Raw genomic sequence first — 17,424 nt, 5'->3', positions numbered from 1 at the left:
AGTGTTATGTCCTCTCAACAGTCAGAGTTGTAGTTGGTGAGATGTGTAGGAGGCATCAACACAACAAAGCACACTGAACTATAGAGAAGACTGGAAAGAAATTAAGAAAAATATATGATTCCAAGTGATGCAACAGGGGTAGCGGATCTGTTTTGATCCTCTCAGGGAAAAGACGATTCTGACCTCATAATTAGTCATATACGGCAGGAGCTGTCTTTCCCGATTGCATTGAAAACGGCTTATATTAGGTTTAAAGTTCACTATTGTGTTTTCATTTGATAATATTTGTTCCCCTTTCCGTTTTGAAGTTTTCCAGTATGTTTCTTATTTGAGAACATGAAAATATTTTACTTGGCCTAGATTTCGATAGAGAGTGACGTTTTCCCTTATTTTCATTTTTATTTTGCCAACTTTCCTCCAGTTTATTTTGCTTTTAAGTACAAGTCGTGTTCTTAGTCACTTATTTGTTTTAATTGGCTAAATACCTTGTTAATGTAATCTTATTTCTTATTTGAAAAAAAAACCTGTTTGTTTGCAGATTGTTTTCTTTCGAGCTCGTTGCATTTTTAGAATTTAATAACGTGCATGATTGCTTTCACTTCACTTCCAGTGGTTCATAAAATATCAAATTTTAATATGTATGCAGCTAAGATAACGTAATTTTGGCTTAGTTTAAAAGACCCACTTGCACAATATAATTTTGATACTAAATATTTAATATTTCACAAGAGTAGGTAACTTTAGCCATTGTGACTTTTTTCTGTTACATTTGTATTGTATTCCATATATGACTCATCATGCATGTTTGATAAAAAAAAATAACAAAGTTTGAGAAAATTAATAATTAAATTTACGATTTTTATCATACGTTAGAGGATCAAATAGGGGTGGTGTGTACATCTGTGAGAATCAAACGTCAAATACAGATTGAATGCTATACGATAAGACGACCATGGAATTTCCCCTCGAGTGTTATATTACCATTCTTTATTTTCTTAAATGCATGTCCGAGCGCACTCAATATTTTAAACATAGTGGTTTCATTGTAAAGGGAATTAAAATTCCGTTCACAATTTCCTGGGGTTTCAATGGCAAGAATTATGTAATCAAGCATATTATCTGACACTTTGGGTGTGTAGACTTGACTGACGTAATCGTAAAATACTACTATGTCATCAATGATATAATTTTCTTCTGTGCTTAGTCATCTGGTATATGACAATATGTCAGTTGATAGCGAGTCTTCTTATCAGAAAATGTTCATATTTCATTGGTTTTTTTAAGAGGACAAATCTAAACATTTCATATAGCCACAGATGTGTAAGCTGCGTTTGTGAAACGAGTACAATGGATAATTTTGAGTCTCATTCATCATTTTCATGTAGAATAGAATCATCGTCCTGCTCATGTGGTTTAAAAGACACCGCCTCTCACTTACAAAGTAACAAAAATAACACTCAAACTTGGTTTTTTTTCAGGACGTGGCGTCTGGTTCTATCCTTGCAGGTAGACACAATAGGCAAAAAGTTTACCCCAGTGCCAAAACACAACGTTACACTTCAAAAACAGCATTTATACAGAAAAGGAGTTGAATTGATATATAACTTCATTCTGAATACCAACTGACGGACAGGATTATATCCGTCTCATTTCTAATGGATTCCGACATTGCCGCTTTACTTGTTGAACAATCGTGTCATTATCAAAATATCCTGAATTATCAAACCATTGTCCAAGCTATGTCGATTGGATAGGATGCGGATTTGCAGGAAAGTTGAAGTTCTCTTGATCCACCATGAACACCATGGGCATTTGTTTCTCTAAAGAGATTTTTTGTGGCATTACATAACAAACAGAAAGAACATTTTATAACGATTTAGTTTTTTCGGAGACGGGACCGGCGATACAAATATTTTTAAGTACGTGTACATATAGTTTTGGGCATATGCCGTGGACGACGCGACGCTGAAATCAAATTGAAAATATGAAATGTTATACACCTTTCTTTCTTGACCAACTTGTAGTAAATGACACTAAAATTATCGATGAACTGACAGTAAACACTTTTAATGTGAAAACAACTGGGACTCTGTAAAATAATAAAACATTTTAAACAAGGTTCATCTTTCACATTTCCTGAAATAGATATAAACTACACTACATAATCTTTAATATCGTTGATCTCAGTTTTAATCGAAAACAACAAATACTGACATGTCAAAAGAGAAACTAGGGCAAAGTATATAAATAGGAAAGAAAAATATTTACACTGAGACTCCTGAAAAGTACAAGGAGAATAAGACCACGAAAATCATTGTTAATCAATGTGAGTAATGTCACGTTCCCAAATAAGAACAAGGTAAACAATAACTTAACCATCAGGCACACGTAAATCTTCACACAAGGTTAATCAATCATTATACCGACCGTAAAACTTTGCCATAATCTCCATCAACAGCATCTTTTGAAACCCCGTGTTGTGAGTTTGTCAGTTGTCAATATCTGGCACGAAAATTATTACATCGGGAACACGTCCTTGAATGTCGAATTAACTACGGAATGGATTTCGCTAGGGAAACTGAAATCCTCACATTTATTATACAGCTTGATGGAAGCTGCCACTGTTGTTTTCATCGAAGGAAAAGATGAAAAAAAAAGATCCGATGTAGAAGAGTCAGCCATGATCTTGATTTCCAGTTCTGGTGAGTATTTACAATAGATTTAGTTAATAATTCTCTCGGTTTTTTTTTAAAGAAAATACGTCATCAATATATCTGAAAGACGTACTGAAGAACTTTGCAATGACCTTTGACCGAATTTGATAAACAAAACAGAAACAAGACAGCAACATCAGGGGCACAGTTCCCATAGGTTTGCCGATTCAACAAAACGTATGTTGGAAGATCTTTAAACCCAACTCGACTATGACACATTGTAAACCAGAAATTTGGTCGTTTTTGTGACTTCATCCCTCGTATATTTTTCTACTTTGATTTGAACGTAATCTGAACGAAAGAAGCTTCAGTATAGTTCACCACCAAATATTTATATAACCGTCATACCCCCTTTCAAAAAAAATAAAATAAAACAAAACTGATAAAGCAGGAGACCAAAAGCTTTCCATCATTTTAGAATGGTGTATGGTATTATACAGTACAGAATGGAAAACTCCAACATTCTTGTTGAAGAAATGTTTTTAGAAGGTGGTATTGAAGATTCTCCAAAAACCTTTTGGCTGTCTGTAATATCCACATACTGTAAACGTATATAATGTAATGGTTATTTGAGTGTATCGATTTTCACGCAAAATTTGCCTAGAGTGACAATGCACTGAAATCAGATTGCGTCAAAATATGTACATTTACAGTACCATTAATTTCACTTCTTAAAAGAGGCCTTGTCCAGGTTGTTCACATGTTAATAAATCCTGCAAAAACAAACATTTTGAAAACTGAAAAGAAATTCTGTTTGTCCTGTATTTTTTAAATTCCTTATCATAAAAAATGCATCTCATTGACCTATGATTTGTTTTTGTTTTGTTCTGTTTTGTTTTTGTTTTTTTTTTAGTGAAAATAGCATGTTTCTGTTTGCTATTAAGCTGGAACATCTACTGAATACACAATAATATTTGTGGTCTTATTTTCACAATTCTGTTTGTTTGGGATTTCCTTGTCAGTAAAAATAACATCCTACTGTTTGCTATTAAGGAAAATGGTTTAATCCATTTCTAAAAACAGCTTGAACATGTACTGAATACTAATGAAAAATGCATGAAAAACAAATAATAAAGTAACAATGGCAAATATTTTGTTTTTATTTATTTTTATTTGTATAACTATCACAGAAAAATACTGCACAAGATCAATACATGTGTCCATTGTGTATGTTCATCATACATTATATCACGTAGCAAAATCTAGTCACTAAAATTGTAAATATATAGCAAGTTTTTCACTACACTTACCGAATAATTGAACTTGGTACATATTTTAATAATCATGCAAAAAATATCAAAATGAAGTCCTTCAAATATCTTACCTATACTTTGTATGTATGAATAATGACAATTATGATATCATTTTAAAATTGGTCCTTCAAAATATGAATACAAATTGCAAATTAACATTTTTTTTTTTGTTAACTGACTACAAGTTTACAGGTAAGATGAAATAACTTAAATCAAATTCTAGCTTTCATGATGAATTCAAATAAAATGAAATTGAAATAAGCCTTAATTATCTCACAGCTTTTGTTTTCACTTTGGGTTTCAGTTCAAAACGCACAGAGACTTTACATGAGACGGTAACTGTGCTGTCAGTTAGTCGCTGTTGGACTGTCTTTGTATTCTCAATATCTGTGGGTGTGTCCTGAGAACCTTGCCACTCCTTCGTCTCCTCTTCTGCTATACTGATTGGTTGGCCAACATTTTGATGTACAAACTTTGCCATTTCCTGGGCTTTCAATTTAGCATTGTGAATAGCTAATAGACTTGCTTGTTGTCTGTAAATACAAAAATACAGAAATGTCAGCATTTAGTGTCAAATCAGATTTACATGTACCTTCTAAAGAAGAACTGTTGCAGTACAGCATAGCTCATCTTCCAAATGTTTTTTCGATAGCAAATTAAAAAGATGCTGTTTGTCATTTATTTCTTGTCTGCTGGTTATCCCTTTTTTTAAACATACTTTATCAATGGACTTTGTTTGTCAAGGTACCTGTTCATTTTGAAATGCGGACCACATAAACATTAAAGGCGTGGATATTCCAGGAAATGGAAGTAAGATGTGATAAGGTCATTGTAGGACCAAGATGAACTATAATGGACCTTTTTTTTTATGTATAATTTCAACTGAAATCCATCAGTCATATTCTAAAAATGGACCATTAAACCCCATAGGAAACCTGATTCCAAATATTGTTATTGTAATATTAAACTGATGTGATGCACTTAGGTCTTCCACCAAAATCATAACATTTAAAACCAATGCTGACACCCTGGTGTTAACATAAGCTCTTCATCTTCTTCGAAGACGTGGGTTAAACATTATATGAAGAATTATAAAATATGATCTACAAGACATCCATGATACTCTCATTTATTACTTGTGAATTAAGCGAATATTACTGAAACAATAGGGGGAACTCATATCTACATACATAACTTATATATTAGCATGGTAATTTAACATGTTTGGGATACCCTTATAAAGTCAAGACAGTCAATCAGTTGAGTGCAAGCTAGATATTTTTTTTTATTGTTTCCCTGGTATGTTTTCATTTAACAAGCTTAATAACTGCTGAAACTGTCAAAATTGAAAGCCTTAAAAATACATCTAAAAATAATTATTTTTCTGCAAAAGTTATTCATAATTGAACCAATGGATAATTAATTTAATTTAGGTAAAAACAAATCCCTTTAGATTCAAAATTATGTTTAAATGTAGAGTGTGTTATGTAGTAAATCATGATAACATCTCCACAAGTTGACATCTAACATCAAGTTGTATACCTGAGATTTTGCATGGTCGTAGATGCATGATAGAATTCTGGAAGGCACACTGTAACTGTCTCGTCAAGCTTCTCTACCAAAAGGTTAGCCACTGTTTGACATTTATGTTGATCTGCAAAAATAGCTTGAATCTCTGCTTCCATAGAAAATAACCCTTCGACTCTTCTGATCGTTTTGTACATTTTTATATCTGACTCCTGAAAATACAAAAAATGTCTTATAACAATGCTTTCATGCATATGTGTATCTAAAAGATACATAAACTTATTGAATTAAATCTGTAGTTAGAAACAGATATTTGATGTGCTTTTAATGAAAATGAATTAAAAATCATACCAAATAAATACCTTCCATTTACATCAAATTATTTGACTCAAGAATCTCTGTGTGTTATACCTTTGAACAAGTTGGGAATGTCTTTAGATTTGCAAGGATACACTGAAGTATACAACATCACACTGCAGAGGAATTTTTATCTTCTGAACTCACGACACAGTTGTGTAAGGGTTGATCTTGAAAAGCTTCTTGAAAATAACCCAATACAATGGTATTTTCTCATTCATTCTAAAAATTGATTCACTCAACTGTGCACAATTTCACTCCGCAGTGTATGGTTTTAATGAATTGTTAACATATTTACCAACATGTATATTTCTACAACTGTGTGTTATGACATAAGTCGTGGCCGGTTTATTGTAAACATGCCATTTCGTGAGGTTAATACTTTAAACTTATTATACACCAATGTTTCAGGATTCAGAAAAATCCTCTGTGATGAGGACCTGCAGTGCATCCTCGCAAATCCAAGGATATCCCCAACCTGTTGAAAGTTACATTAACTAAGAAGAGATGTTTATATGATAAGTGTTGAATTGTTTTGGGGTATACCTTTATCGAATGGTTATACAGAGTTTGTAGTACGTAGTCCACGCGTCTTGTGACGCTGGTTTTCACTTCCTCGACATTTTCTTTCTGTGAATTTATCCGCAGTGTCAACTTGCATCTGTCAGGTGGCAAACTCACTTCTCCCATGGCATTCACTGTAATGTATCGATCTGATACCTTGACATTTGTTAATGGAGTGATATTCTCAAAATCTATATCTTCCATTTTCAATTGTTTCCGTGGAGGACTCGATACAGATGCAAACACCTGAGAAGGTTTGAATCCCGCCATCTGTGTGTTGTATTCAGTGAAGCCCCGTCAACGTCTTCTGCGTCCAGACATGTTTACATCGCTTAGGTAAAAGAAAATTAATTTCCAGTTCAGAGTTATTTAGGTCTTACTAGGAGCAACATTTATTGGAATGTCCAACTTTCAATAGATGATATATCAACAGCTATCTTTTTGACAAATTACTCCTCACTTTTAACAGTTTCAATTTCTATGATTTTTACTGATGATATAAGCGGTGATCGGAAGTGGGATTCCCCCAAGGTGTTTTTTATTCGCCTCGTCCTATCAGTCATATTTCGCCGATATGGCGTCCAAATATGGGTCCAGACCAACGGGTACTGATGGGAGTGACTTCTGGCACCGTGAGAGTGTAGCATGGCAGTACAAACACAGGTATATGATGTTATTTAATTGCTTCAACTGTTTCCTTACTGTAATTGCAATGTAAACTTAGGTGACTCGGGACACGTTGCTTTGGCAGGTAGAGCTATATATATCTATTATCTAGTGTTCTTACGAAGACCAATATCAAGCAATATTACTTCATTCCTTCAACACCAGTGCTTTTATCGAAGTCTTATTTATTAATGTTATTGACATGTTATGAAATTTGCAGCTGGTGAACTTTGTACATTTGTTTACATTTGTGAAAACGCTCTCCGTGCAGGCTATGTTTTGCCTGTTGTCAGTGTCAGTACAGGAGCAAACGGTCGATAGCGTGTGTACGGTTGTGTGTATATATATAATATATGCTAACTGAGAAAACCCAGCAGACGTGTATCGACGCTGCACCAAGAACAGAATAACCGGCGCATCAGAGAACAGTCACAGTAGAAGTGTGTAACGGGAGTTTACATGTGTGTATAGTTACAGCGCTTGACCTGGACTCTGTTGTATCTTAGGTCAGAGGTAATAATTTGTTTCATGTGGATCTGAAGCAAACCTATTCCGACATGGCTCTTTTACTGGACCATATGTAAGTTGATGTTACCAAAATTATTTGCACTCAATAAAAGGGTTGTTCAACGGACTAACATATCTACTTTAGCAAGGAATGGTGGGGAAGTTAGGTGGAAGGCATCAGACCACACAAAAAGTTAAATTATAAAATGTATTGTATTGTAGACATGTAGAAAGCAAGTGTTAAAGCGTGTTTAGGAATTTTATGGATTTTGATAAGAACTTTGTAAAAAGGTACAGCAAATAAATTTGAGTTAAATAGCTTTGCTGTGTACTGTTTGTATACCATTTTTCTCTTAATGAATGTAACAAAATAAGTTGAATGTGCCAACTTTTGTGACAAATTTTATCAAATTTGTGATATTTTCAAAACAAAACTTAAAAGATGTATGTTTGACTTATTTTAAAACTGATATATAAACCTATATTGTATACTAATTTCAACGAAAAAATATAAAGAAAATCACTTTGAAATCAATGGCATGAAAAAACTGCATAATTTTCCTTTTGACACATATAATTTTTATGATCAGTTATTGTGCTTCAATCCTCATTAGTCAACAAAATGGTACTGGTCACTCAAGCCAGTTGTTGCTAAGTATAGTGTCCACACCAAACTGTTCAAATCAGTTGTTTAGCCCATTTTAATGTATGGTGATGGTATGTGGGGCTTCTGAAAACATTGATTTACACAGAATCTAGCAATAAGTATTTATTTGGCTCTCAAGAAGAGGAAATTCGTGGAAGTCATTAGTAAAAAATCTAAACTAAACATGTCAAATATTCTACACTATAACGGTACTACATTAAGTGAAAAAATGTAGAGCATCAATATTGTAATCAATGTAGTTGATGCAGATATGCATGGTATAGTAACCTCTTAAGAGACCGACCAAGGAAATGAACTTTGTATTTGAATACTATTTAAGTCTGATAACTGAATTCTACGATACATCATGCATTTCACATCATTACAGAAGCCATTTATCCCAAATATGACTCGGGTGTCTACCTCTTATGATAGAGATTGGCAAATTTGTAAATTTACACAAGAACCAGAGATTGACCATTTTGTAAAAATATTATAGAAAACGAAATATATTTTCTCTGTGAATGCCCTCTATATATAATGAAATTCAATTTCAGTCATTTAAAAAACCTGATCATTATGCAACAAATTTGATCGTTTTTTTTTTAACTCCTACATCTTTTATTTTGATAACCATGAACTTTTAACTTGTAAGCCGAATCCAGCTGGACATCATTATGTTTGACAATATTTTTATCTTTTTATTGTAAATTATGATATGTGCCACTATGTTAAAATATTGTTGTTGCTAAGATGACGCTTACTATAGTTAGAAGATTAGATAACAACTATGAGGACAGGGGACTTTGATGACTCCACGGCTCGGAGAGCAAACACAAAGGCTTTTATTTGAAAGTCCCAGGGATATGAAAGTAGACTGCTGCCATGGAAGGAGCCATACAAAGTTAGCAAATAAAAATTAGTTTGACCTACTTTCAAGGTCATTGGTCAAATATGTCAAACCTTCAAATGACAACTTTTGAAATACCAAAAGAGCTAGACTCACATTTGGCTGGTAGCTTTCTTGAAAGGAGCAAAAACAAAGCTTAAAGCTTAAAAGGATGTTTACCTACTTTCAGTGTCACCGGGGGTTAAATATGTCAAAACCTTTATACAGCTTCATCTGTATTGAGATTCCTTTAATCTATCTTTAACTTCTTCTGAAGAACTGAAAAGCCTAGTGATATGATATTGAATTTTTTAGTTTCCTTGAAAACACCGAATGAGGTTTTCAACAAAATTTGATCATGCAATCATAGAACTGGCCACAAATAGTAAAACATGGGTATGACCAAATGACCTGGACTTTGAAAGTCATTGTAACAAATGTATACTATATTCTTAATAGTATTATGTAGTGACCTGTAAATGATAAGGGTATAATCAGTGACCTTGACTTATACCATGGGCCTTATTTCATTACTCACAATCTTGTCACCAATATTAGAATGTGCCCTGCAGGTTTTAACCTGACCGAGGGGGACATAGTACCTGTATCTTTGTGTTTGTACTCCATTGGCTCCAAGGGATTTAGTTATAGTGTCATAAAAGGGGACTCATCCCAGCATTGTTTTATTGTTACAGCCCAACCTTCTTTATCATATGACTCCAGTAATGTGATTATCAGTAATTTCAAATGAAACAAAAAAATATCTTGTTTAACGAAAAGCTTTTATGGCAGTCAGACCTAAATGTAGTAGATCTATACGTACATATATAGTTCTTGTCATTTTGCATGTTCTGATGTACTTTACATGGAAATGGAGTGCATGGTTCCATAAATAAAACTTAATTTTTGTTATGAGTTAGCAATGACAACAGTGAATATCTGACTGTATTTATGTATTAAAAGACATTTTCATCAGAAAGTCTGGAAAGTTCTATATTTTTGCCATTAAATGTAGATTTCTTTAAAAAGATTCCTGATCAAAGAATCACATATCCCAGTAAAGGAGTAGGAGTTGTCGTGACCATTACATGCATATATAGAAATTGCCAAAGATTTATTTTCTTGACAAATCAGGAATTCCACAGGGACTTTTATGTATTGGCTTGCCACAGAAACACATTTGCACTAGAAGATGACACTATGGGTAGTAGAGATCAATAGCTCTCCTTGGCACATGACTAAGGCAGTACAGTCTGGGAAAATTAGATTATACAAAGCATTGATATTGATGGCAAAAAGCCACATCAGAATTTTATCTTCATTGGCGAGAATCACAAAACACAGCCATACTCATCAAATTTTCTGTCTGAAGAACTTTATACTCATTACCTCAATGAATATGGTATCATTTATCGTTATGTCTGAGTTTAACTCTAAGTAACATCATTAAATATTAAATTGTTTATCTTTTTGTGTGAGTCACATTTAACGATTATCATTAAAAGTTGTATTGTGAATAGTGTTCAAGAGCATGAATATTAAATGAGTTCTCATTTCATATATGGTACACATTCGTTCGAAACAAGTCCAGGATTTTTAAGTCACCTAACACAGTCTCAAGTGACTTATTGCAATTGCCTTTTGTCTGTTGTTCAGCGTTGTCTGTTGTGCATTGTAAACAATATATATATTTGACTTCTCAATAACCAAAAAGCCCAGGGTGCTGATATTCAGCCGGTAGCATTTCGATGCAGGACTACAAAGTGTATTTATATAGATGACCTTGATCCAATTCCAAGGTCACAGAGGTCAAATATGTTAAAATCTTCAAGTGGTTTCAATTCTTCTGAATAACCAAAAGGCCCAGGGTGCTGATATTGGCCCTGACACATGCTGGGATTGAAGACTACCAATTTGCTCAAATGAATGACCTTCACCCACTTTCAAGTTCAAAAGGGTGAGATGTGTTAAAATCGTCAGTTATCTTCTTCTCAATGACCAAAAGATACAGGATGCTGATATTGGACTCTAGTGTGCTGGGATGAAGGTCCATCTAATTTGTTCAAATGAATGACTTTAACCTACTTTTAAGGTCACAAGGGTGAAATAGATGGATCTTCAGATGTTATCTTCTCATTTCAAACCATGGGTTTGGTTTGGTTTATTGTTGTTTTACATCCTATCGACAACTAAGGTCATTTAAGGACGTGCCAGGTTTAGATGGTGGAGGAAGCCGGAGTACCTGGGGAAAACCACCGACCTGCGGTCAGTCAAACCATGGGAAGGCAAATTGGTGGTGTAGACATACGAGGCAAGATTGACCCAAGGGTTGATAAGTGTGGCCAAAACTAGTCAAATTGACAAAAGAATTCAAAAATCTTCTTCTCACTACCCAGAAACAATAGAATCAAACACTCTTATGTCTCAAGGTGCTTTAGAAAAATTGTGAATTTCATGACCCTGGGGTCCTATATTTCCCCTTGGGAGGGGGTTTACATAATTATGGTTTTGTACATGTATGGGAAATCTCACTTTCAGGCATGATTTATTTAATTACCATTGCTTGGAAATAGTACAAACTTGTTCAGAATTATCAGTGCAGGATGATGGTATCCACATGTTGACCCTTACTGACCTTAGGGAGCTCACGGGTAAGGCTAAGAAGGATCAAACTGACTAGAATTTCAAAAGTCTTCTCTATACCCAGAAATGATAGAATCAAATGCTCTGCATTGATGGAAGGATATTAAGGTGGTTCCCCCAAACTCTGAACTTCATAACTTGGAATCCCACATTATTAACCCTGATGGAAGGGATTGGGTGGTAAATTTTAACAGTTTGTGTAGGAAAATCATGTTTTTTAGCATCATAGGTTAAATAGCACATGGACTTAATTCAAACTTTGTTAGAATTGTTAGTATGGGATGGGAAAAACGATAGTAATCATATATATTCAGGGGTTAATGGCTGGGACCAAAATAATTTATATTGACTGAAACAATTCCGTGTGACCGTTCAGGCAATTATTTCGTCTCACTTGTTTAAAAAAAAAAAAAATTGCATGTTTCTGTGGCAAATATATGCCATAATTGACTTGAATTTCATCATTTACAAAACCTAACACTAAAATAGTCTTACATATAACTTGGTTATGTTATTTTCTGTTTTGTAATTATCATAAGGGCATTGATGATTAAATCATTTGGTGCTTAATTAGAAAGAAACACTGATTTGGAGAACAACGTGTTCATGCAGGTTCAAAATTAGGTTGCTTGTGTGAATGCTTTCGAAATCATACCAGAATGAAATTAATCATAATGTTATTTATTTTTTAATTTTTTTTTGTTTTAGTTCACTGAACAAGTCACGCTTGAAGATTGTGCTAGTGATACAGATACTGGTATGTTTGATGTTGGTGGTGCGAGTCCTGCCAGGAATTACTGCCTTCTTAGGACTTGGGCTGTTTGAGCGACTAAAACACTGGGACTTCCCTGCACCACGTCCGTGGGAGTACCTCTGGATCATCAACTTTATGGCAGCCATATTAGGTCTCAAGTCACTCCCAAAGAACGACATACCCCTTTTGAGGCAGTATGTAATAGGAACAGTAGTTTTCGGAATTTGTCCCATTGCCTATGGAGTTTTTGATCAAATAGATGATTTGTACGCATACTTGAATGAGAAGAAATCCATTGGTACACTTCAGGGATACCCAGCAGTAATTGTATGGTTTATGTTTCTTACCATGGCTATTCAGCTACATGGATTTGGACTATATTTTGCAAGACAGTTATATAAAGCTTGGAAGCCAAGATCCCAAAAGAAGAGAAATTGAAAGTTATTTCATATTTTGTTCATTAATTTTGTATTAAGTGTGCTTGTTTAATTTGTCAGTTTGAAATTGTGTTTGTTAATATGTTCAAAAGTAAATCTGATTTTCTTCATAATACTGGCATATTTTTATAAACAGTAGAATCATGTTGATTACAACATAATATTTCTGGTAAATTTTTGTAATAAATCACTTGTTCAATATTTCATACTCTGTGACAAGGGTAGTTTAATCAGAACTGTGGATGAAACGTTGCAGAGAAAGATAACTTGATTAGGAAGACAAGAAAATCTCAATGACAGTAAATTAAAAATTGAAAAGAAATGCATATTTTCGTTATGTTTTAAAATTTGTTAGAATGAAAATATAAATGCAATAAAAAGGCTGCAGTTAATTGTATATTGACATGGTTTTACCGTAACTAGAAATACAGCATCACAATGATATGGTCGACCTATACCTGAAATGTGCCACTAGCATATCAATCAAGTCATTTTTTTCCATTGTGTATGATACCAGGTATATATGCTCACCAAACCATTCCGGCCTGGTACACTCTGAGAGAGTCAGCTGGAAATTTATCCCTCGTATTTCCATAAGCTTCCATATATAGTTATATTGTGTATCATGTGTTTGCACACAGTTATCCTTTTGTTGCATATTTTGATTTTCAAGATATCGTACTTTTTGTTCCAAGTATTGTCATTAAAAACATGATTTTTGGTGCATTTTGTATTTAATTGTTTATTGACCTATGTCATTCATTAGAGTATTTATTTCCATTACCTGTAGATCATAGAAAGCATTATGGTTGAAAAATTATTTAAAACAGTTCTCTTCAAACACTTTTGAATTTTTTTTTTTTTTAAACCGAAACAGTTTCTGCAGCAGTATGTACATATGATCAATATTTACTCAAAATAAAAATGATAAAATTTTTGCAGCACCAATATTCATGTGGATGTAGTACACAGGTATATTTATGACTAATTATACTGACCTGGCCTAACTTCATAATTACTTCAAAAATTTGTTGTGCAATATATGCCTGCAGTGGTAACAGACTTTAGTAAAATGTGAGCCATGATCACAATTTCATAATCAGGATTTTTTTTTCACTACATCAGCCAATTAGGTCAATCTCCTGACATTACCAAGTCTGAATTTAACTCTTTAAAATGATCCTGCAGGTCCTATGTAATGTCATTAACACACAAAAAAAAAATCCTCAAAATTTGTATTTGGGATGTTAAAGATGTATTCCAAAATCCGAAGAAGATTTTAGAAAAAAAGTGCTTGAATTCATATTGATCAAGGAGACATCGAGCTAGTATGTCAAAAATTACATTAAAATCAGACCGGAGAAAAATGGTATATCAATACAATTTGTATACATTGAAATAACACTAACATTACACGGAAGCAAAATAGAACTGAAATGTGAAATATTTTTTAAACATTCTATGTAAGGGTTTGGCTTTTTATACATCATAGAACATTGTGTAGTTACGGATTTGTTTGTTCCTGAAGTGGCACTGTATGATTTTGTTACCTGCTGTTCAACAATGTGTTCATATTGTGTATCCTTTTAGCCATTTACTGTTGATTATTACACTGTGTGGTATATAAGTTACTTTTGATTGTTGTAGTCTGAGTGGATATTGTGTTGTATGGGTTATTTTTTAATATTATGCTTTGTTATTGTTGTCTGTGCTTAGGTTTCTGGTGTACATATATGTGCTGTTGTTGTGTCTCTGCAGTGCTTTAACAGTATTTCGAAACTTTTTCAACTGTAGAAGAGAAGAATCAACAGTTATAAGAGATACCATTTAAACTATGGTAATGATGTCACTAATAATTTTAAAAATATTTTATTATTGAAGAAAGATGTGTCATTATAGAGACTGTGTACACTATCTAAAATAACATCTTGAAATTCAACTACAAAATTATATTTTAGACGACAAATGCAACATTGAACTAATATTATTCACTCTATGATGCAGACTAGTATAGTGCTATCACAGGGGCATGGGAATTATGACAAAGCAAGGCATTACGTTGTTATGAATTCTGTTGTGTATAGGTAACATACCAAACTCATCAGTTCAATAAAATGGATATTGTGATGAAACAAGGGAGGTAACTCCCCGAATTTTTACTACATGATTGTTGTTCGATGACTGTCTTTGCTTGTCTCTCTTGGTACACAAACTTCAATGTTTTAGTTCTTTTGTACAATCATTAGAATAATCATACAATGTCTCAACCTTACACTGTCACAATTCTCAAGTACCTGTGTTGGTTAATAAAATAGGAGCTATGAGAATATATTTAATAATGTTTTGCTCCAAAAAAGTATTATGAACTCAACATAAGTATGTCAGGACAGATCTCTTATTATTGTATAGATGGTTAGCAATGTACAGTAAAACTTTGTGATAAGCTTGAAATTTAAAATTACTGTGTTTCAGAATATTGCTCAAATTATATAATGTTCATGTGTACAGGATACCTGCACTTGGTAGGTTGGATGTTGTATTATTTATGAAATCAAAACTTCGTTGTAGTACACAGGGTAGTTCGATGTATTCACATTGAGTTTGACAAGTTACTATTCCTGTCGAAATGTATCTTTATCTGTTGTGTATGATGAAAAAAAATGGTAATTTATACTGAGTCAAGTATATTATATTAAAAATTTTGTTAAATGATAAAATGCTACCTGCAAATAAATTGATGACAAGAATTGAAGTCTACAGGTGCTCTAATATACTTTGTTAAGGAGATCTAGGTTTAATAATACCAGTGCAGACAAATTTCCCTATTAACATTACATTCTGAGTCTATGCAATCAGGGAATTGATATATGAAATCCTGTTTTATTAGAATGCAGATTATATTTTTTATGAAGAACCTTGAAATTCATTTATATATATGAAATTTTCTTATGCACTTAGCAGAATAAGTAACTTAGGCACTTTCTTGTTGTGTTGAATGTGACCGTTAATTTTGTTTTATAGTTGAGAATTTTAATTGGTGCAATAGCAGTTTTTTCTTTACAGGTTGAAGGGCTTCAGCAAATGTGTTTTAAATTTAAGCACTGTCACATGTACATAAATACCAACGGGCATTTTAGACAATATTTTTGTTCAAACCCAAACTGTCAGTGTGATGTTTTATTTGTTATGTAAGTTAAAGTTCAGTGACCTTCCCTATCATTAATGTGAAGTCATTCAAACTTGATTGCGTTATTCAGTTGATTTCTATATCACGAGTTATTTGAATGAACTGCTGATTACTGGGTTTAGTTTCGCCACTGTTCCTACTTTCGCTTTGTACAGCTATAGGCTCTGGACCTAAACTTGTGCATTACATAATGGAAGATAGAGTCTAGATATATGTACAATATATAGATCCACAAAGACTTGTAAATTTATATTGAACCTATGTAATTTCACTCAGGAAAAAAAAATAACGAAAAGAAAAATACACATACTGAAATATACTTCTTGAGGCATGTGATCTTAAAGATTTACTAAATTTCTTATCTAAAGAGATAAAATATCTCCATTTCTCATGTAGTGTCGCTTATATTTTCGACAGAAAAAAACCCAGTGTTTTAAAAAAGATGGTATACACAGGTTTTATATTATATAAAGCTTTTACATAGTGTGTACTTTGTAGGTATAGCCATTTAAACCAGCAGTTAAAAGAGATAGTGCTCTTTTTAAAAATATTATTTACCTATCAGAGTTTCCCTGTATCACAAAGAACTTTTGTGAAATGTGAGTTGATTTATTGAAACATATGACCATGCATTATTCTGTTTTCCAATAACAAACTGTCACGTAAACATTACAAACATATGTTCAAATTATGAACCCTATTTCCTGGAATAATGTGCCAACAAATATAAGGACTGTTTATGGAAACCTATACACCTTCCCAGTGAATGGCTCTAGATTAATAATTTCCTGCAAATTTAAGGATGAAAGAAACTTTTACTTGTACTTTAAATAAAAAAGAGAAGTGCTTTTGTTTAAGTAAATATCATGACAGCCCTGTATGCATTTTGTAAGAAATACATCTTAAGAGTTAACAGAAGCTGTGAAAACAGAACCAAATCGTCAAAAGTTAGCATGATTTGGTTTACTTACAGGGCACCTATCAACATTCATCGTGGCTACGTTTACCTTTTTGCATGAAAATAAATCACATATATTGTAGATTGTTTTTGTATGGCTCTAGATCTTAATCCTGATCATGAAACTTTGTTACTATCCTTAACTTTTGAATAAAATTTCTCCCAGTGACATCAATGTGTTGTGATTTTATACCCCTTCATTGATAAAAGTTGGGGTCATAGTGTCCATCCTGTTGATCATGACAGCTCCCAGAGTTCTCCACCAGCATGGTATGTTGTACATCACAAGGTGATTTTATACAAACCAAAATAAAATCATTAT

At 33.2% G+C, this 17,424-nt stretch overlaps 2 protein-coding genes across 2 annotated transcripts; one reads left to right on the top strand and one right to left on the bottom strand.

The window, feature by feature from the left end:
• Window positions 1-4,056: 4,056 nt before the first annotated feature.
• Window positions 4,057-6,685, bottom strand: LOC132549739 (interleukin-1 receptor-associated kinase 1-binding protein 1-like). Its single transcript, XM_060213695.1, has 3 exons — window positions 6,398-6,685; window positions 5,510-5,706; window positions 4,057-4,500 (listed from the first exon to the last, which is right to left on the bottom strand). Exons 1-3 carry the CDS (start codon window positions 6,683-6,685, stop codon window positions 4,236-4,238), a joined length of 750 nt encoding a protein of 249 aa, XP_060069678.1. The 3' UTR covers window positions 4,057-4,235.
• A 256-nt stretch (window positions 6,686-6,941) lies between these two features.
• Window positions 6,942-17,273, top strand: LOC132549727 (protein jagunal homolog 1-like). Its single transcript, XM_060213682.1, has 2 exons — window positions 6,942-7,078; window positions 12,475-17,273. The coding sequence occupies exons 1-2, from the start codon at window positions 6,990-6,992 to the stop codon at window positions 12,956-12,958; spliced, it is 573 nt and encodes a 190-aa protein (XP_060069665.1). The 5' UTR covers window positions 6,942-6,989; the 3' UTR covers window positions 12,959-17,273.
• Window positions 17,274-17,424: the final 151 nt, after the last annotated feature.

Source organism: Ylistrum balloti, unplaced genomic scaffold (assembly GCF_031769215.1).
Source record: "Ylistrum balloti isolate Yb309-2 unplaced genomic scaffold, AGI_CSIRO_Ybal_v1 Utg370076, whole genome shotgun sequence".
Lineage (NCBI taxonomy): Eukaryota > Metazoa > Mollusca > Bivalvia > Pectinida > Pectinidae > Ylistrum > Ylistrum balloti.
Note: the sequence above shows the minus strand (reverse complement) of the source record. Positions and strands in the feature narration are given on the sequence as shown.